Source organism: Salvelinus alpinus, chromosome 30 (assembly GCF_045679555.1).
Source record: "Salvelinus alpinus chromosome 30, SLU_Salpinus.1, whole genome shotgun sequence".
NCBI classification, from domain to species: domain Eukaryota; kingdom Metazoa; phylum Chordata; class Actinopteri; order Salmoniformes; family Salmonidae; genus Salvelinus; species Salvelinus alpinus.
Genome location: NC_092115.1, coordinates 28,775,646 through 28,797,558, shown reverse-complemented (window position 1 = coordinate 28,797,558; position 21,913 = coordinate 28,775,646). Strand labels below are relative to the sequence as shown.

At 42.9% G+C, this 21,913-nt stretch overlaps 1 protein-coding gene across 4 annotated transcripts in view; it reads right to left on the bottom strand.

Moving 5' to 3' along the window:
• Window positions 1–21,913, bottom strand: part of LOC139559785 (rho GTPase-activating protein 21-like) — a 108,217-nt gene that overhangs the window by 4,432 nt on the left and 81,872 nt on the right. For all 4 annotated transcript variants that reach the window (XM_071376137.1, XM_071376138.1, XM_071376140.1 and 1 more), the window contains 6 exons: window positions 15,094–15,255; window positions 7,371–7,449; window positions 7,137–7,210; window positions 6,937–7,026; window positions 6,665–6,832; window positions 1,716–1,827 (listed from right to left, as the gene is read on the bottom strand). In XM_071376137.1, coding sequence (XP_071232238.1) covers window positions 1,716–1,827; window positions 6,665–6,832; window positions 6,937–7,026; window positions 7,137–7,210; window positions 7,371–7,449; window positions 15,094–15,255 — 685 coding nt within the window. The remainder of the gene's footprint in view (window positions 1–1,715; window positions 1,828–6,664; window positions 6,833–6,936; window positions 7,027–7,136; window positions 7,211–7,370; window positions 7,450–15,093; window positions 15,256–21,913) is intronic.

The following is a 21,913-nucleotide window of genomic DNA, read 5'->3' as shown; positions in this document are numbered from 1 at the left end:
GGGGAGGTGGGTATTTGATAGATGTGGATGGTTGAGGCATTGGGGTAGAAGTATGTAGCCGTGAAAGACAAGGAGGTAGCTAGGTGGCAGTGTTTGGCTGTAGTTGGTGTTTCTGATGCTGAAAGAACAGTGGTTCATTGATAAGACTGGGGGTGAATCTCAGAAGTCTTGGCTAGATTTTTTTCCGTCCTCGCCCACAAAACGACAGAGGGAAGCAAGGAGAGATCTCCTCAGACCTTGTCCTCCAATGCTGTCCTTGCTTCCATCTGACGTTTTGAGGAGACGGGGAGAAAGCGTACAAGAAAATATGTTAGAGATTCACCCTATGGTGTCGATCTCAAACGTGACAGGAGGGCAGAAAGAGGCTGAAGGGGCTGAAGGGACTAATGCCATCAGAGCCACTTTGCTTACCACCTCACTGGTATCTATCTAACCACCCTTGTCAGTGTATATGGTGTGCGTGTGTGGGTCTAACGAGGTGCTGATCTCTCCTAGATGTAATTGTAGTGTGTTTGACAACAGCCAGCTCAGCCCAACACCACTACAACACTACAACCCCCTGCCCCCCCACTCAGACGCCATGACAGTAATGCCACATTAGCGGGCGGTTGTGAAACCGTGGTTTGACCGTACCATGCTACTTGTCCTCGCGATCAGCTTTAGAGACAACAAGAGACAGCAGAAAGGCTTTCAGTAGAAAGTACAGCAGGCACTGCTCTGTATGTAACCTTCAGGTTATTATGTATTTAGATTTTTTGGGGAAATATGAAAAACGTGCACACCGACAGGAAATGACAAAACATCGACTTCTCTTTCTTTCCGTTTTTCTTTTTTTTTTTTCCTCTCCTTCATGTTTCACCACAATTTAACAGAGCTGAGGGTTTCTGCAGACTAGGCAGCTACACTGGTGACAACACTCATCGTCCTTCTTCCTACAGTCCCAGCTGTCCACCACTGACATTACAGAGTCCACCAGTGACATCAGCGAGTGATAGACGCCGCCCACTTGGCCTGTGTCAGATTGGGTCAATGTGTGAGTGCTGGACAGGGACAAGGGAGAAAAAAACACACTACACACAAACCAAGGGTAGGGGTCAGAAGGGTTAACACTTCCACTTTGTTGTTTTGTTTGTTTGTTGTTTTGGGGGGAAAGAACATGCCGGGTTTATGTGGTAGGAGGGGGGGAGAAAATAACTGAAAGAAAAGGAGTCGTCATCTCAAGATGAGGAAAGCACGGGGAGAAAAACGACGAGCAAAGAAAAAAAGAAAACATAAGAAAGCATAAGATGGAACTGGGAAAGAAATATAACAAATAAATAAAATAATGACATAACAAAACAGACCTTTATCCAAAACAAAAGGCTTAACAACATTTGCTAACTATTTTTTTTTTTTTTAGCAATTTCCAATTGTGTAACCCAAAATCCTTCCATTGAAGAATTGCTAAAATAGCTTGCCTTTACAAAAGCATGAGACTTTTCAGTAGACTTTAGCATTTGATCATCTCATGGAAAGCAAACAAGAAGCCTCATACTTTAGGACTAACAAACACATACATCTCTAAACATATACACATTTCCTGGATCACTTTCCCTGAAGCTCATTAGTATACTTTGTTTTACACATGAGTAAATCTGGTATATGTAGTCAAACTAACAGGAGTGCTGTATTACATCCTCTCCAGGTGTGGTATCAATGAGCTTCAGCTGAATTACCTGAGACTTCCCCAGGCGAGGAGGTGGTTGTGGTCCGGCCGATGTTGGACAGCAGGTGGTCGATGTTGGGCACAGGCTGAGACTGCACTGTACTCTCTTGTTCCACTGAGGTCTAGAGGAAAGAAAGATTCAATGAAGGAGATGAATGGAGATTGTGTTGAAGTAAAGAAGGAAAGAGGGATGGAGAGAGAACCTCAAACAACACTTCAGGCAACCTGCAAGACCAACAAACAACTACATTTATTTATTTCACCTTTATTTAACCAGGTAGGCAAGTTGAGAACAAGTTCTCATTTACAATTGCAACCTGGCCAAGATAAAGCAAAGCAGTTCGACACATACAACAACACAGAGTTACACATGGAGTAAAACAAACATACAGTCAAATAATACAGTAGAAAAATAAGTCTATATACAATGTGAGCAAGTGAGGTGAGAAGGGAGGTGAAGGCAAAAAAGAGAGAAAAAAAGGCCATGGTGGCGAAGTAAATACAATATAGCAAGTAAAACACTGGAATGGTTGATTTGCAGTGAAAGAATGTGCAAAGTAGAGATAGAAATAATGGGATGCAAAGGACCAAACTAAATAAATAAATACAGTAGGGAAAGAGGTAGTTGTTTGGGCTAAATTATAGATGGGCTATGTACAGGTGCAGTAATCTGTGAGCTGCTCTGACAGCTGGTGTTTAAAGCTAGTGAGGGAGATAAGTGTTTCCAGTTTGAGATTTTTGTAGTTCGTTCCAGTCATTGGCAGCAGAGAACTGGAAGGAGAGGCGGCCAAAGGAAGAATTGGTTTTGGGGATGACCAGAGAGATATACCTGCTGGAGCGCGTGCTACAGGTGGGTGCTGCTATGGTGACCAGCGAGCTGAGATAAGGAGGGACTTAACCTAGCAGGGTCTTGTAGATGACCTGGAGCCAGTGGGTTTGGCGACGAGTATGAAGCGAGGGCCAGCCAACGAGATCGTACAGGTCGCAGTGGTGGGTAGTATATGGGGCTTTGGTGACAAAACGGATGGCACTGTGATAGACTGCATCCAATTTATTGAGTAGGGTATTGGAGGCTATTTTGTAAATGACATCGCCGAACTCGAGGATCGGTAGGATGGTCAATTTTACACGGGTATGTTTGGCAGCATGAGTGAAGGATGCTTTGTTGCGGAATAGGAAGCCAATTCTAGATTTAACTTTGGATTGGAGATGTTTGATGTGAGTCTGGAAGGAGAGTTTACAGTCTAACCAGACACCTAGGTATTTGTAGTTGTCCACATATTTTAAGTCAGAGCCGTCCAGAGTAGTGATGTTGGACAGGCGGGCAGGTGCAAGCAGCGATCGGTTGAAGAGCATGCATTTAGTTTTACTTGTATTTAAGAGCAATTGGAGGCCACGGAAGGAGAGTTGTATGGCATTGAAGCCTGCCTGGAGGGTTGTTAACACAGTGTCCAAAGGGCCAGAAGTATACAGAATGGTGTCGTCTGCGTAGAGGTGGATCAGAGACTCACCAGCAGCAAGAGCGACATCATTGATGTATACAGAGAAGAGAGTCGGTCCAAGAATTGAACCCTGTGGCACCCCCATAGAGACTTCCAGAGGCCCGGACAACAGACCCTCCGATTTGACACACTGAACTCTATCAGAGAAGTAGTTGGTGAACCAGGCGAGGCAATCATTTGAGAAACCAAGGCTGTCGAGTCTGCCGATGAGGATGTGGTGATTGACAGAGTCGAAAGCCTTGGCCAGGTCAATGAATACGGCTGCACAGTATTGTTTCTTATCGATGGCGGTTAAGATATCGTTTAGGACCTTGAGTGTGGCTGAGGTGCACCCATGACCAGCTCTGAAACCAGATTGCATAGCAGAGAAGGTATGGTGGGATTCGAAAGGGTCGGTAATCTGTTTGTTGACTTGGCTTTTGAAGACCTTAGAAATGCAGGGTAGGTTTGGGTCAAGAGTGTCCCCCCCTTTGAAGAGGGGGATGACCGCAGCTGCTTTCCAATCTTTGGGAATCTCAGACGACACGAAAGAGAGGTTGAACAGGCTAGTAATAGGGGTGGCAACAATTTCAGCAGATAATTTTAGAAAGGGTCCAGATTATCTAGCCCGGCTGATTTGTAGGGGGTCCAGATTTTGCAGCTCTTTCAGAACATTAGCTGACTGGATTTGGGAGAAGGAGAAATGGGGAAGGCTTGGGCGAGTAGCTGTGAGGGGTGCAGTGCTGTTGACCGGGGTAGGGGTAGCCAGGTGGAAAGCATGGCCAGCCGTAGAAAAATGCTTATTGAAATTCTCAATTATAGTGGATTTATCGGTGGTGACAGTGTTTCCTATCTTCAGTGCAGTGGGCAGCTGGGAGGAGGTGTTCTTATTCTCCATGGACTTTACAGTGTCCCAAAACTTTTTTGAGTGTGTTGCAGGAAGCAAATTTCTGCTTGAAAAAGCTAGCCTTGGCTTTTCTAACTGCCTGTGTATATTGGTTTCTAGCTTTCCTGAAAAGTTGCATATCACAGGGGCTGTTCGATGCTAATGCAGAACGCCATAGGATGTTTTTGTGTTGGTTAAGGGCAGTCAGGTCTGGAGAGAACCAAGGGCTATATCTGTTCCTGGTTCTAAATTTCTTGAATGGGGCATGCTTATTTAAGATGGTGAGGAAGGCATTTAAAAAAAATAACCAGGCATCCTCTACTGACGGGATGAGATCAATATCCTTCCAGGATACCCCGGTCAGGTCAATTAGAAAGGCCTGCTCGCTGAAGTGTGTCAGGGAGCGTTTGACAGTGATGAGTGGAGGTTGTTTGACCGCTGACCCATTACGGATGCAGGCAATGAGGCAGTGATCGCTGAGATCTTGGGTGAAAACAGCAGAGGTGTATTTAGAGGGCAAGTTGGTTAGGATGATATCTATGAGGGTGCCCGTGTTTACGGCTTTGGGGTGGGTACCTGGTAGCTTCATTGATAATTTGTGTGAGATTGAGGGCATCAAGCTTAGATTGTAGGATGGCTGGGGTGTTAAGCATGTTCCACTTTAGGTCGCCTAGCAGCACGAGCTCTGAAGATAGATGGGGGACAATCAGTTCACATATGGTGTCCAGAGCACAGCTGGGGGTAGAGGGTGGTCTATAGCAGGCGGCAACGGTGAGAGACTTGTTTTTAGAGAGGTGGATTTTTAAAAGTAGAAGTTCAAATTGTTTGGGTACAGACCTGGATAGTAGGACAGAACTCTGCAGGCTATCTTTGCAGTAGATTGCAACACCGCCCCCTTTGGCCGTTCTATCTTGTCTGAAAAAGTTGTAGTTGGGGATGAAAATTTCATAATTTTTGGTGGTCTTCCTAAGCCAGGATTCAGACACAGCTAGAACATCCAGGTTGGCAGAGTGTGCTAAAGCAGTGAATAAAACAAACTTAGGGAGGAGGCTTCTAATGTTAACATGCATGAAACCAAGGCTATTACGGTTACAGAAGTCATCAAAAGAGAGCGCCTGGGGAATAGGAGTGGAGCTAGGCACTGCAGGGCCTGAAACAGAGGAGGAGTAGGATAAGGGTACGGCTAAAAGCTATGAGAATTGGTCGTCTAGAACAGAGAGTAAAAGGAGGTTTCTGGGGGCGATAAAATAGCTTCAAGGTATAATGTATAGACAAAGGTATGGTAGGATGTGAATACAGTGGAGGTAAACCTAGGTATTGAGTGATGATGAGAGAGATATTGTCTCTTGAAACATCATTGAAACCAGGTGATGTCTTCGCATGTGTGGGTGGTGGAACTGAAAGGTTGGATAAGGTATAGTGAGCAGGGCTAGAGGCTTTACAGTGAAATAAGCCAATAAACACTAACCAGAACAGCAATGGACAAGGCATATTGACATTAAGGAGAGGCATCCTTAGTCGAGTGATCATAAGGGTCCAGTGAGTAGAGGTTGGTTGGGGTCACGGCGATTCAGACAGCTAGCCGGGCCATCAGTAGCAAGCTAGCATAGGATAGAGGTCTGTTTTTAGCCACCTCGTGCGTTTCCGTCGGTAGATTAGTGGGGTTCCGTGTGGTAGAGGGGATCAATCCAATTTGCAAAATAGATATAGTTATAGTGACCCAAGAAAAATTGCCCGATAGACTTATTCAGATAGCAGCCGATATGACAGCTAACAATTAGCGGGCCGCAGATGGGCGTTCAGGTAACGTCGCAACGGAGGGGCCAGTTGGATAACTCCCTCGGGCAGATAACGTCGGTAGTCCAGTCGTGAAGGCCCGGTGGGGCTCCACATTGGCAGTAAAACGGGTCCGGATAGGTGATTGTAGCCCAGGAGTGGCTGATGGAACACTTCAGCTGGCTAGCTCCGGAATAATTGATGTTTGCTCCGGGATCGACGTAAGCCAATAGTCACACGGATAGCAGCTAGCTAGCTGCGAAATCCAGGTGTAAATGACCAGAGCTTGCGGTTGAAATCTGGGGATATGGAGAGAAAAATAGGTCCGGTATGTTCTGGTCTGAGTCGCGTTGTACAAAACTGCCGATAGATTTTCGAGCTAAAGGAATAGTTGTTGACCACAAACCATGGTTAGCTGAATACTAACGTTAGCCAGTAAACTGGCTAGCTTCTCGTTAGCTTCTCGTTAGCTTCTCGTTAGCTTCTCGTTAGCTTCTGGCTAGCTTCTGGCTAGCTTCTATTGTGGATTTCAGATTTGAGGTAAATAATACTTTAAAAAAAATTTATTGGTGAGGCGGGTTGCAGGAGAATGTTTTGAAGTTGAGTTTTTGGAAAAGAAAATATATAAAAGATATGCGAAGAAAGGTGTAAATATATATATATATATACGGGACACGACAAGACGAGGACAAAGGACGTCTGACTGCTATGCCATCATCTATGCCATCACACAACGAACATTTAACATTCTCTGCCATAACCAGCTGAGAGTAATGAGATTCATGTTTAGACGTGAGAGAGCGAGCTGCTACGTACAACAGGGTCATCGTCCCCCTCCTCAGTGAAGAACCAGTCGTACTGCTGAATGAGGTTCTCCACTATCTTGCACTGGTCTGGCATGTGGTTGACCATGTTGGTCATGTTGTCCTCAGAGGTTCTGACCAGGGTTGGACCAAACACGATGGCCAGGTTACGAGGCTCCATCTGGGGGGAGAGATGAGCAAAAGTGACTTCCAGTCCATATACACTAGGCCTCTACATTAAAAGTCTCCATTTCAAAATACTTTTAAACCCTCAAGCTGACATACCTTATTTTTCTCACAGTTTTCAGAGACCAACTTGAGGTGTCCAGAGAGAAATTTGAGGGTTTCATAGTGATGATCAGGCAATTCAAGAATCTGTGAAGAGAACCAACTTTCAATGCTAGAATGCAACAATTCAAACATTCAAATTCAATTCAAACGCTACAAATCTAACATAAACCCTCATAGCATGAGCTGTAACTTACCAGCCTCTTGAGTTCTTTTAACCTCTCCACTGAGTCTTCTGTTCGATTGGCTTCAATAAAATCTGCATATTTTTCTGGAAAAGAAATATAAGAATCACTTAGTATCTCCAGTGACCAACACCGAACATGGAGCAATAAGGCATACTATAAATAAATACGTGACTTATTAACAACTTCCTTAACAAATGTTCTCTTCTTTACAGACATGCATTTACACTGTGTTCAGTGACTCACCATTTGTGAAAAGGGGCTCTGGAAGTTTCCGGAAGAAGGATTTCAGTAAACTACTGATCACGTTGAGGTCCTTCCATTTCTGTCGGGGAGAACAAGAGAGAAAAAGCATTAAAGACATTGTGAAGTATGGGAGAGATACAGTCCCTTCAGAAACCCATCGACTTTTTCCATATTTTGTTGTGTTATAGCCTGAATTTTAAATTAATAATAAAATGAAAATAATGTCACTGGCCTACACAAAAATACCCCATAATGTCAAAGTGGAATTATGTTTTTAGAAATTTGTACAAATTATTTCAAAATGAAATGTCTTGAGTCAATAATTATACAACTTATTTGTTATGGCAAGCCTAATTAAGCTTGTGTGTAAAAATGTGCTTAACAAGTCACATAAGTTGCCTGGACTCACTATGTGCAATAATAGTGTTTAACATAAATTTTAATGACTACCTCATCTCTTTACACCAAACATACAATTATCTGCTCCTGAGTGGCGCAGCGGTATAAGGCACTGCATCTCAGTGCTTGGGGCGTCACTACAGACACCCTGGTTCAAATCCAGGTTGTATCACAGCCAGATGTGATTGGGAGTCCCATAGGGCGGTGCACAATTGGCCCAGCGTCATCCGTCATTGTAAATAAGAATTTGAAAAAAGGGTAAATAAACTAAAAATCTGTAAGGTACTCAGTCGAGCAGGGAATTTCAAACACAGATTCAACCACAAAGACCAGGGAGGATTTCCAATGCCTCGCAAAGAAGTGCACCTATTGTAGATCAAATTAAATTAAATAAAAAAGTAGACATTGATAAGATGTGATAGGAGAAAACTGAGGATGGATCAACATTGTAGTTACTCCACAACACTAACCTAAATGACAGAAGGAAAAGGAAACCTGTACAGAATAAAAATATCCCAAAACACGCATCCTGTTTGCAACAAGGCACTAAAGTAATACTGCAAAAAATGTGGCAAAGCAACTAACTTTTAGTCCTGAATAGAAAATCAACTAACATTTTATCAGTCACATGAGCCGAATACAACAGGTGTAGACTGTACAGGGAAATGGTTAAATAGTTTTTTCCCCCTCAGTAATCTACACACAGTACCCCATAACGACAAAGCAAAAATGTGGGGGGGGAAAAAAACAAAAAAACAATTTACATAGGTATTCAGACCCTTCACTCAGTACTTTGTTGAAGCACCTTTGGCAGCAATTACAGCCTTGAGTCTTCTTGGGTATGACGCTACAAACATGGCACACCTGTATTTGGGGAGTTTCTCCCATTCTCTCTGCAGATACTCTCAAGCTCTGTCGTTGGATGGGGAGCGTCGCTGCATAGCTATTTTCAGGTCTCTCAAGAGATGTTTCATTCAAGTCAGGGCTCTGGCTGGGCCACTCAAGGGCATTCAGAGACTGGTCTCAAAGCCACTCCTGCGTTGTCTTGGCTATGTGCTTAGGGTCCTTGTCCTGTTTCAAGGTGAACCTTCACCCGAGTCTGAGGCCCTGAGCGCTCTGGAGTGCTCTAGTCTCCCAGTCCCTGCCGCTGAAAAACATCCCCACAGCATGATGCTGCCACCACCATGCTTCACCATAGGGATGGTGCCAGGTCTCCTCCAGACGTGACGCTTGGCATTCAGGCCAAGGAGTTGAATCTTGGTTTCATCAGACCAGAGAGTCTTGTTTCTCATGGTCCTTCAGGTGCTTTTTGGAAAACTCCAAGCGGGTTGTCATGTGCGTTTTAATGAGGAGTGGCTTCCATCTGGCCACTCTACCATAAAGGCCTGATTATTGGAGTGTTGAAGAGATTGTTGTTCTCTGGAAGGTTCTCACATCCTCACAGAGGAACTCCGGAGCTCTGTCAGAGAACATCGGGTTCTTGGTCACTTCCCTGACCAAGGCCCTTCTCCCATGATAATATAATTTATATGTTTAAATTAATGATTAGAATATTCCACCCTGAAACCATATAATTGTATGAAATTGATTAGAATCATACAATTATATTCTGATGATGTGTGTAGTTTTAGTCAGAATTAGGTTAAAACAATGTACATGTATAGTGGAAAAACCCAGACTGTCTGAGCAAGGCGTAGCTCAGGATTTGAACTTGTATGGGGGGAGGGAAGGCCGAAGAAAGATACCGAGAACAGTTAGACTGTTTGAACAGACCTGGCAGGAACTGAGAAAACTTAGGAGGACAGGGAGGATTTCTCAAGGTTTCTCTAATCTCGGGGGGAATGGAACTGTCGGCAGGGTAGGCATACACAGTGGTGAGAACCATGAAGGATAAAACTCACATACTGTTTGTGTGTATGTATGTGCGTAGGATATCTACTGTTTGTGTGGAAGTATGTGCGCAGCTATAAAATGGATGTCTTTGTATAATGGACTTCAGAACGTTCTCTGAATAAACGGTACTCTCTTTTTGCATTAGCTGAGTCTGACTAATTCTTATTAAACCCTTGGTCTTACAGATCTCGGGGATTGGTCAGAGTTATTGATTGATTGATTGTTATTATCATTGGAATAGAAAATTCTCGTGCCATCCCCCCATTGCTCAGTTTGTCCGGGCAGCCAGCTCTAGGAAGAGTCTTCGTGGTTCCAAACTTCTTTAATTTAAGAATGATGGAGGACACTGTGTTCTTGGGGACCTTCAGTGCTGCAGACATGTTTTGGTACCCATCCCAAGATCTGTGCCTCGACACAATCCTGTATCGGAGCTCTACAGACAATTCCTTTGACCTCATGGCTTGGTTTTTATTCTGACATGCACTGTCAACTGTGGGACCATATTTAGAAAGGTGTGTGCCTTTCCAAATCATGTCCAATCAATTGAATTTACTACAGGTGGACTCCAATCAAGATGTATAAACATCAAGGATGTTCACTGGAAACAGGATGCACCTGAGCTCAATTTCGAGTTTCATAGCAAAGGGTCTGAATACTTATGTAAATAAGGTATGTGTTTTATTTTTAATACATTTGCAAAAATCTATAAAAACCTGTTTTCGCTTTGTCATTATGGGGTATTGTGTAGATTGATGCACAAAAAATAGACATAATCCATTTTAGAATAAGGCTGTAATGTAACAAAATGTGGAAAAAGTCAAGGGGTCTGAATACTTCCTGAATACTCTGTACATGTGGGTATGGGTAAAAGTGTCCAGGCAATCATATTCAGTATAATAAACAGAGTAGCAGCAGCATATGTGAAGTGTGAAAGTGTATGTGTGAGTATGTGTGTGTGGGGCGTCAATATGCATGTGTGAGTATGTGTGTGTGAGTGTGTGGTTTGCGTGAGTGAGCGTATGCAGTGTTTGTGCGTGTGAGTGTTTGGGTTGAGTCTAGTGAGAGTGCATAGAGCCAGGGCAAGGAAGTCAGTGCAAAACAATTAAGATAAATAAATATAAAAAGGGTTCAATGTAAACTGTCCGGATAGCCGTCTGATTAACTGTTCAGGTGCCATTTGATCCCAGACTTCGCGCTCCGGTACCGCTTGCAGAGAGAACAGTCTGACTTGGGTGGCTGGAGTCCTTGACAATTTTTAGTGCCTTTCTCTGACAACACCTGGTAGGTCCTGGATGGCATGGAGTTTGGCCCCAGTGATGTACTGGGCCGTATACACTACCCTCTGTAGCGCCTTGTGGTCGGATGCCGAGCTGTTGCCATACCAAGCGGTGACGCAGCCAGTCAAGATGCTCTCAATGGTGCAGCAATATAACTTTCTGAAGATCTCAGGGCCCATGCCAAATCTTTTCAGCTTCCTGAGGGGGAAGAAGCATTGTCGTGCCCTCTTCACGACTGTTGGTGTGTTTGGACCATGATAGGTCCTTAGTGATGTGGACACCAAGGAACTTGAAGATTTCAACCCGCTCCACTACAGCCCCGTTGATGTGAATGGGGCCGTGTTCGGCCCTCCGTTTCCTGTAGTCTTTGATACATTTTTCTTGCCCACGTTGAGGGAAAGGTTTTTGGCCTGGCATCAGACTGCCAGGTCTCTGACCTCCTCCCTATAAGCCTCCTCATCGTCGTCGGTGATCAGACCTTCCACCGACGTGTTGTCTGCAAACTTAATGATGGTGTTGGATTTGCGAGCGGCACGCAATCGTGGGTGAACAGGGAGTACAGGAGGGAACTGAGCACGCACCCAAGGGATCCCCGTGTTGAGAGTCAGCGTGGCGGACGTGTTGTTTCCTACCCTCACCACCTGGGGTCGGCCAATCAGGAAGTCCAGGATCCGGTTGTAGAGGGAGGTATTCAGTCCCAGGGCCCTTAGCTTAGTGATGAGCTTGAAGGGCACTATGGTGTTGAACGCTGAGCTGTAGTCAATGAACAACATTCTCACGTAGGTGGTCCTTTTGTCCAGGTGGGAAAGGGCAGTGTGATGTACAATAGAGAATAGAGGCCGACCGATTAAATCGGCATGGCCGATAAATTAGTGCCGATTTCAAGTTTTCAAAACAATAGCATTTTTGGATGCCAATTATGGCTGATTACATTGCAATCCACGAGGAGACTGCGAGGCAGTGTTATGACCACCTGTTACGCGAGTGCAGCATCAAAAGGACCAGATGGCTGCAAGGAGCCAAGATAAGTTGCTAGCTAGCATTAAACTTATCATATAAAAAAATCTTAACATAATCACTAGTTAACTACACATGGTTGATGATATTACTAGTTCAACTAGCTTGTCCTGCGTTGCATATAATCAATGCGGTGCCTGTTAATTTATCATCAAATCACAGCCTACTTCAACTTTGCCAAACGGGTGATGATTTAACAAAAGCACATTCACGAAAAAAGCACAATCGTTGCACCAACGTACCTAACCAATCAACATCAACATCAATACACAAGTATATATTTTTTAAACCTGCATATTTAGTTAAAATTAATTCATGTTAGCAGGCAATATATTAAACTACGGAAATTGTGTCACTTCTCTTGGGTTCAGTGCCAGCAGAGTCAGGCTCATTGCGAAGTGTGAAGACCATTTTTTCCTAATAAAGACCGTAATTAATTTGCCAGAATTCTACATAATTATGACATAACATTGAAGGTCGTGCAATGTAACAGCAATCATTTAGACTTAGGGTAGCCACCCGTTCGATAAAGTAAGGAACGATTCCATATTTCACTGAAAGAATAAACGTTTTGTTTTCGAAATAACAGTTTCCAGATTTGACCATATTAACAACATAATGCTCATATTTCTGTGTGTTTATTATATTATAATTAAGTCTATAATTTGATATTTGATAAAGCAGTCTGAGCGGTGGTAGGCAGCAGCAGGCTCGTAAGCATTCATTCAAACAGCACTTTCCTGCGTTTGCCAGCAGCTCTCAGCAATGCCTGAAGCACAGCACTGTTTATGACTTCAAGCCTACTGTATCAACTCCCGAGATTAGGCTGGCAATATAATACAATAGTGCCTATAAGAACATCCAATAGTCAAAGGTATATGAAATACAAATGGTAGAGAGAGAAATAGTCCTATAATTCCTATAATAACTACAACCTAAAACTTCTTAACTAGGAATATTGAAGACTCATGTTAAAAGGAACCACCAGCTTTCATATGTTCTCATGTTCTGAGCAAGGAACTTAAACGCTAGCATTTTTACATGGCACATATTGCACTTTTACTTTCTTCTTCCACACTGTTTTTGCATTATTTAAACCAAATTGAACATGTTTCGTTATTTATTTGAGACTAAATAGATTTTATGTATTATATTAAGTTAAAATAAAAGTATTCATTGTTCATTCAGTATTGTTGTAATTGTCATTATTACAAATATATATATATATATAGGGATGATGGTGTTTATGTGAGCCATGACCAGCCTTTCATGGCTACAGATGTGAGTTCTACGGGCAGTAGTCATTTAGACAGGCTACCATGGCGCTCTTGGGCACAGGGACTACGGTGGTTTGCTTGAAACGTAGGTATTACAGACTAGGTCAGAGACAGGTTGAAAATGTCAGAGAAGACACTTGCCAGCTGGTAAGCACATGCTCCAAGTATGCGCCCTGGTAATCCGTCTGTCCCAGCGGTCTTGTGAATGTTACCCTGCTTAAAAGGCCATACTCTTATTGACTATAGAGAGCGTGGCGATACAGTCATCCGGAACAGCTGGTGCTCTCACGCATGGTTCAGTGTTGCTTGCCTCAAAGCGAGCAAAGGAGGCATTTTGCTAATCTGGTAGGCTCGTGCCACTGGGAAGCTCTCGGCTGTGCTTTCCTTAGATATCTGTGATTGTTTGCAAACCCTGCCACCTGACGAGCTTCAAGAGCCGTTGTAGTAGGATTCGATCTTAGTCCTGTACTGACACTGCCATTTTTTAAATGTATTTTACCTTTATTTAACTAGGCAAGTCAGTTAAGAACAAATTCTAGCCTTTAGCTCAATACGGTTGTTGCCTGTAATCCATGGCTTCTGGTTGGGATATGTACGTATAGTCACTATGGGGACAAGGTTGTCAATGCACTAATTAATGAAGCTGGTGACGGATGTGAACTCCTCAATGCCATAGGACGAATCCAGTCTGTGCTAGCGAAACAGTCCTGTAGCTTAGCATCCGAATCCAGTCTGTGCTAGCGAAACAGTCCTGTAGCTTAGCATCTGACCACTTCCGCATTGAGCACGTCACTGGTATTTCCTGTTTGAGGAAATTTGTAAGCAGAAATCAGGAAGATAGAGTTATGGTCCGATTTCCCAAATGGAGGGAGAGCTTTGTATGCGTCTCTGTGTGTGGAGTAAAGGTAATTTAAAGTTGTTTTTCCATCTAGTTGTAAAGGTGACATGCTGGTAGAAATGAGGCAAAACTGATTTTAGTTGTCCTACATTAAAATCACCAGCCACTAGGAGCGCCGCCCCTGGATGAGCATTTTCTTGTTTGCTTATGACTTTATACAGCTCGTTGAGTCTGGTCTTAGCGCCAGCATCGGTTTGTGTTGGTAAATAGAGACCCATGAAAAATAGATTAAAACTCAGTGTGTTATGTTTAGGGCAAATCCAATACAAAACATTACTGAGTTCCACTCTCCATATTTTCAAGCATAGAGGTGGCTGCATCATGTTATGGGTATGTTTGTAATAATTAAAGACCAGGAATTTTTTCAGTATCAAAAATAAACAGAATGGAGCTAAGCACAAGCACAATCCTAGAGGAGAACCTGGTTCAGTCTGCTTTCCACCAGACACTGGTAGATTAATTCACCTTTCAGCAGGATAATAACCTAAAACACAAGGCCAAATCCACACTTGCGTTATTCACCAAGTGAATGTTCCTGTGTGGCCAATCTACTTGAAAATCTGTAGCAAGAACTGAAAATGGTTGTCTAGCAATGATCAGCAACCAATTTGACAGAGCCTGAAGAAATGTAAAAATAATAAATGGTCACATGTTGCACAATCCAGGTGTGGGAAGCTCTTTAAAGACTTACCCAAAAAGACTCACAGGTGTAATCGCTGCCAAAGGTGCTTCTACAAAGTAGTCACTCAGGGGTACGAATACTTATGTAAATTAAATATCTGTATTTCATTTTCATTTTCAATAAACATGTTTTCACTGTTAATATGGGGTAGTGTGTGTAGATGGGTGAGTAAAAAAATAAATATATCAATTTTGAATTCAGGCTGTAACAAAATGTGGAATAAGTCAAGGGGTATGAACACATTCTGAAGACACTGTATGCATGCGTGTCTGTCACTCACGTCTTCTTGGATGTCGATGTCACTCATCAGTCCTTTACTGTCCAGCTCCTCCTGCATGCTGGAGATGGCAGCGTTGTTTCCTGGTACTCTGTAGATCCCAGTGTACTCTAGCCCTCGTTCCTCTACCAGCTTACAGCACACATCCACGATGAGGGGAACAAACTACACAACACAAACAAAGTCTTTAGCATTATACATATTGGATGAACCAAGAAACAGACATCACTTTCATATACACAAAGCAGAACTTATACCGCACACATTAAAGGGAAATTTAACCGCTGCTCGTTCACTGTATATGTCTGTCCATTAATTTGTCATAAAAACCCATAAGCAAATACGAGTGTTTCTGCATTTCAACGGTAGAAACGTGACATTTACATTTCCTGGTTCAAGCAAACCACAACATCCAGAATTCATCGCGATTTCAGGATGTAGTACCGCCCCTTTTAAGGTGGATCCAGTTGCAAATGGGAGATAGCGAGAACAAGTATGTAGGAGATACAGGTCGTGTAGCTAACGTTACTGACAGGACCAGCCACTTGTTCATGGAACATCAGCTTGCGAATAGCCATTTATTATTCTTTGTGTCGACAACAACTGTAAAGTAGTAAAATGTTGGCTAATCACTGACTAGTGTGTATCCTACAGACTAATCCGGCTGAGGATGACCTTGACGCCAGCTTTAGTAGTACAGATCCTGTAGACCCATTGGATGAAAGCTCAACATCATTAGACTCGGAAGAGGAAAATACCACATGGGGCTGGCAAGAGCCAAAGTGTATAGTCTGAGTCCAAGGTCATGAGCTCGAAGTTCTGACACACCAGCTGCCATTACAAAACACAGGACAAGGCTCACGAGCTGAAAAAAACTCAGGACCCTGGAACAATCAGCCTACACAAAATTCATATTCAGATAGACTGATGTTGTAGTATAATATAGAATGCCTAGTATGCTCACAACTGCATTGTGGTATAGATATTGCTAGATTTTGTACATACTGTATATATAATGTTCGATAAAATGTTTTATATAATATTTTTTACAAGTGTACTGATAAAAGACTAAATTATTCCAGCTGCATCAGAAACCAATAAAGTTTTGACTTCAACTTATGGATCAATTCATTGTGATATTCATTAAATGTATTTTTATGTAACTAGCTACAATCTTGCTGCAATTTTTTTTTTTATGATGCCCATAAAACCACTACATTTTTGGGTTGGTTGAGACACAGGAGTAATACATGAAGAAAAGGCTGGCTAATCTAACTTTGCTACCTGACAACTTTATGGTTTTTACTTTTTAATTACCATTTATATTTTTAGTTTTTCCCTCACGCAACTTTTTTTTCATTTCATTCGCAACTTTTTCACTCCGAACGCTTTATCTGGACATGGTTCGTCAGATCCTCCAACAGCCGAAGCTAAGTGGTAACATTAACATGATGCATTCTAATTGCAGTCGCTGTACTCATAATATACAGGGGAACGATCGCCTTACGGCGAGGATAGCTGTGCTGCAAGCCAAGCTTCAGACGCAATTGTTAGGCAAGGGTAATTTCAGTGTAGGAAAGGATGAAACAGCATCTGTGCCACCAGTAAGTACAGATAGTAGTATAAATCCCCTCGCACAGTCCCCGCAGCCGGACAACTTTCTCATGGATTCTGGAAGGAAATGCGGTAGGAATGCTCAACCGGTGTCGCTCATTCAGCTGACAGAAACTTTCAACCGGTTCTCCCCACTAAGCAGCGAGTCGGAGTCAGAGGCCGAGCCTTCTCTGGTCTCTACTCCTCCCGTTACGGGGTCAGACGCCGAAGCCTCCCACCATCAGCTCTGACAAATTGAAAACCCTAGTCATTGGCGACTCCATTACCTGCAGTATTAGACTTAAAACTAATCATCCAGCGATCATACACTGTTTACCAGGGGGCAGGGCTACCGACGTTAAGGCTAATCTGAAGATGGTGCTGGCTAAAGCTAAAACTGGCGAGTGTAGAGAGTATAGGGATATTGTTATCCGCATCGCCACCAACGATGTTAGGATGAAACAGTCAGAGGTCACCAAGCGCAACATAGCTTCAGCGTGTAAATCAGCTAGAAAGATGTGTCGGCATCGAGTAATTGTCTCTGGCCCCCTCCCAGTTAGGGGGAGTGATGAGCTCTACAGCAGTCTCACAACTCAATCGCTGGTTGAAAACTGTTTTCTGCCCCTCCCAAAAGATAGAATTTGTAGATAATTGGCCCTCTTTCTGGGACTCACCCACAAACAGGACCAAGCCTGGCCTGTTGAGGAGTGACGGACTCCATCCTAGCTGGAGGGGTGCTCTCATTTTATCTATGAACATAGACAGGGCTCTAACTCCCCTAGCTCCACAAGGAAATAGGGTGCAGGCCAGGCAGCAGGCTGTTAGCCAGCCTGCCAGCTTAGTGGAGTCTGCCACTAGCACAGTCAGTGTAGTCAGCTCAGCTATCCCCATTAAGACTGTGTCTGTGCCTCGACCTAGGTTGGGCAAAACTAAACATGGCAGTGTTCGCCTTAGCAATCTCACTAGAATAAAGACCTCCTCCGTTCCTGCCATTATTGAAAGAGATTGTGATACCTCACATCTCAAAATAGGGCTACTTAATGTTAGATCCCTCACTTCCAAGGCAGTTATAGTCAATGAACTAATCACTGATCATAATCTTGATGTGATTGGCCTGACTGAAACATGGCTTAAGCCTGATGAATTTACTGTGTTAAATGAGGCCTCACCTCCTGGTTACACTAGTGACCATATCCCCCCGAGCATCTCGCAAAGGCGGAGGTGTTGCTAACATTTACGATAGCAAATTTTTTATTTACAAAAATCCCGACATTTGTCTTTTGAGCTTCTAGTCATGAAATCTATGCAGCCTACTCAATCACTTTTTATAGCTACTGTTTACAGGCCTCCTGGGCCATATACAGCGTTCCTCACTGAGTTCCTATCCGACCTTGTAGTCATAGCAGATAATATTCTAATTTTGGTGACTTTAATATTCACATGGAAAAATCCACAGACCCACTCCAAAGGGCTTTCGGAGACATCATCGACTCAGTGGGTTTTGTCCAACATGTCTCCGGACCTACTCACTGCCACAGTCATACTCTGGAGCTAGTTTTGTCCCATGGAATAAATGTTGTGGATCTTAATGTTAATCCTCATAATCCTGGACTATCGGACCACCATTTTATTACGTTTGCAATCGCAACAAATAATCTGCTCAGACCCCAATCAAGGAGCACCAAAAGTCGTGCTATAAATTCTCAGACAACACAAAGATTCCTTGATGCTCTTCCAGACTCCCTCTGCCTACCCAAGGATGTCAGAGGACAAAAATCAGTTAACCACCTAACTGAGGAACTCAATTTAACCTTGCGCAATACCCTTGATGCAGTTGCACCCCTAAAAACATTTGTCATAAGAAACTAGCTCCCTGGTATACAGAAAATACCAGAGCTCTGAAGCAAGCTTCCAGAAAATTGGAACGGAAATGGCGCCACACCAAACTGGAAGTCTTCCTACTAGCTTGGAAAGACAGTCCCGTGCAGTATCGAAGAGCCCTCACTGCTGCTCGATCATCCTATTTTTCCAACTTAACTTCTCTAGGGTAGGGGGCAGCATTCGGAATTTTGGATGAAATGCATGCCCAAATTAAACTGCCTGTTTCTCGGGCCCAGAAGATATGATATGCATATAACTGGTAGATTTGGATAGAAAACACTCTAAAGTTTCCAAAACTGTTAAAATAGTGTCTGAGTATAACAGAACTGATTTGGCAGGCGAAAACCTGAGAAAAACCCATTCAGGAAGTAGTTTTCTTTTTGGTTTTGTAGTTTTCTATTCAATGCCATTACAGTATCCATTGACTTAGGACTCAAAGGGCAGTTTCTATGCCTTCCACTAGATGTCAACAGTCTTTAGAAATTGTTTCATGCTTGTATCCTGAAAGATGAGGAAGTAAGAGCAGTCTGAATGAGTGGACCCTAAAGTGTCACAGAGCTTTTTCATGCGCACGACCGAGAGAGTGCCTTTCTTGTTTACCTTTTAAAATTGACAAACGTATTGTCCGGTTGAAATATTATCGATTATTTAGGCTAAAAACAACCTGAGGATTGAATATAAACATCGTTTGACATGTTTCTATGAACTTTACGGATACAATTTTGATTTTTGGATTACTGAAGAAAACGCGCGAACAAAACTGAGGTTTTTGATATAAAGAGACTTTATCGAACAAAAGGAACATTTATTGTGTAAATTAATGTCTGTTGAGTGCAACCATATGAAGATCATAAAAGGTAAGGGATTAATTTTCTCTATTTCTGACTTGTGTAACTGTTCTACTTGGCTGGTTACTGTTTGTAATGATTTGTCTAGTGAGCTATGTTCTCAAATAACCGTAAGGTATGCTTTCGCGGTAAAGCATTTAAAAAATCTGACACCGTGGTTGGATTCACAAGAAGTTAATCTTTAAACCTATGTAAAATGTTTTGGTCTCTGAATTTTTATAATGAGTATTTCTGTATTTGAATTTGGCGCCCAGCAGTTTCACTGGCTGTTGAAGAGGTGGGACGCTAACGTCTCACGTACCCAAGAGAGGTTAATTGAGGAAAATAAGAACAATCCAAAATTTATTTTTGATATTGTCGCAAAGCTAACTAAAAAGCAGCATTCCCCAAGAGAGGATGGCTTTCACTTCAGCCGTAATAAATTCATGAACTTCGAGGAAAAAAGATCATGATCATTAGAAAGCAAATTACGGACTCCTCTTTAAATCTGCGTATTCCTCCAAAGCTCAGTTGTCCTGAGTCTGCACAACTCTGCCAGGACCTAGGATCAAGGGAGAAACTTAAGTGTTTTAGTACTATATCTTGACACAATTATGAAAATAATCATGGCCTCTAAACCTTCAAGCTGCATACTGGACCATATTCCAACTAAACTACTAAAAGAGCTGCTTCCTGTGCTTGGCCCGCCTATGATGAACATAATAAACGGCTCTCTATCCACCGGATGTGTACCAAACTCACTAAAAGTGGCCGTAATAAAGCCTCTTGAAAAAGCCAAACCTTGACCCAGAAAATATAAAAAACTATCGGCCTATATCGAATCTCCCATTCCTCTCAAAACTTTTAGAAAAAGCTGTTGGGCAGCAACTCACTGCCTTCCTGAAGACAAACAATGTATACGAAACGCTTCAGTCTGGTTTCAGACCCCATCATAGCACTGAGACTGCACTTGTGAAGGTGGTAAAGGACCTTTTAATTGTCCAGGTTCTCCTAGACCTTAGTGCTGCTTTTGGTACCATCGATCACCACATTCATTTGGAGAGATTGGAAACACAAATTGGTCTACACAGACAAGTTCTGGCCTGGTTTAGATCTTATCTGTCGGAAAGATATCAGTTTGTCTCTGTGACTGGTTTGTCCTCTGACAAATCAACTGTAAATGTCGGTGTTCCTCAAGGTTCCGTTTTAGGACCACTATTGTTTTCACTATATATTTTACCTCTCGGGGATGTCATTCGAACTTTCACTGCTATGCGGATGACACACAGCTGTACATGTCAATGAAACATGGTGAAGCCCCAAAATTGCCCTCGCTGGAAGCCTGTGTTTCAGACATAAGTGGATGGCTGCAAACTTTCTACTTTTAAACTCGGACAAAACAGAGATGCGTGTTCTAGGTCCCAAGAAACAAAGAGATCTTCTGTTAAATCTGACAATTAATCTTGAGAGATGTACAGTCGTCTCAAATAAAACTGAACAACCTCGGCGTTACTCTGGACCCTGATCTCTCTTTTGACGAACATATCAAGACTGTTTCAAGTACAGCTTTTTTCCATTTCCATTTACTCTTTCTTGAACTACACTGTTGGTTAAGGGCTTGTAAGTAAGCATTTCATGGTAAGGTCTACATTTGTTGTATTTGGCACGTGACAAAGTTTGATTTGATCTCACAGAAACGTTAGATAGCTACTGAATGACTAAAAGCCTAAGTCATTCCTTTACTCTTCGTTATCAAAACATTTATCCAGTTTTGTTCCAAATGAGGTGCACTGAGGCTAGCTGGCTAGTTAACATTAGCTAGCTAGCTATAACATTAGGCTACAGTACTTTTTGGGTATAGCAAACAAAGCTAGCTAACTCAACATGGATTGTAGTGGTACTATCAAGCCCTGTTATGGCTGAATCAATCACAAAGTTACACTGTACTGAACAACACCGCCTCACGTAAAAAGAGAGCTCATATTGCTAGCTAGCTACAGACAGCAAAACCACTTACTCGTTTGGCATTTGCTCTCCTAGTCCAGCTGGACAAGGCTGCCACCCCCAGTTGATCATGGAGGTTCTGAAGAACATCTCCAGCACCCCTCTATCCATATGCGCGTCAAATCCTTGATGGTCTGTCACACACACGAGCCATGAAGTCTGCAGTGACTCTCTCCAGTAAGAACTGTCCGCGATCTAATTTGTTGCAGCACAGACATTCTTCTGTCGGCATGGCTGGACAGCAACCGCTTAGGCACCACCAGTCAGAGTCTGACCGAGGCTTCCCATCGCTGCTTGCTGGTCATGCAATTGTTATTGTTGGTGCCTCAACTCCTATTCACTGTATTTGGGCTCAAATGAATAGGGCTGTGTGCCCCTATGTAAAATAACATCAAAAACAGTTTCGCCGTCCAGCTCTTCTTGGAAAGACGAATCATCAGAAGCAGCCATTGTAATTATTCAGTAACCTCGAATAGGCAGTGTACGGTAACGCCACCCCCGTTTTGAAAGGCCTGCCT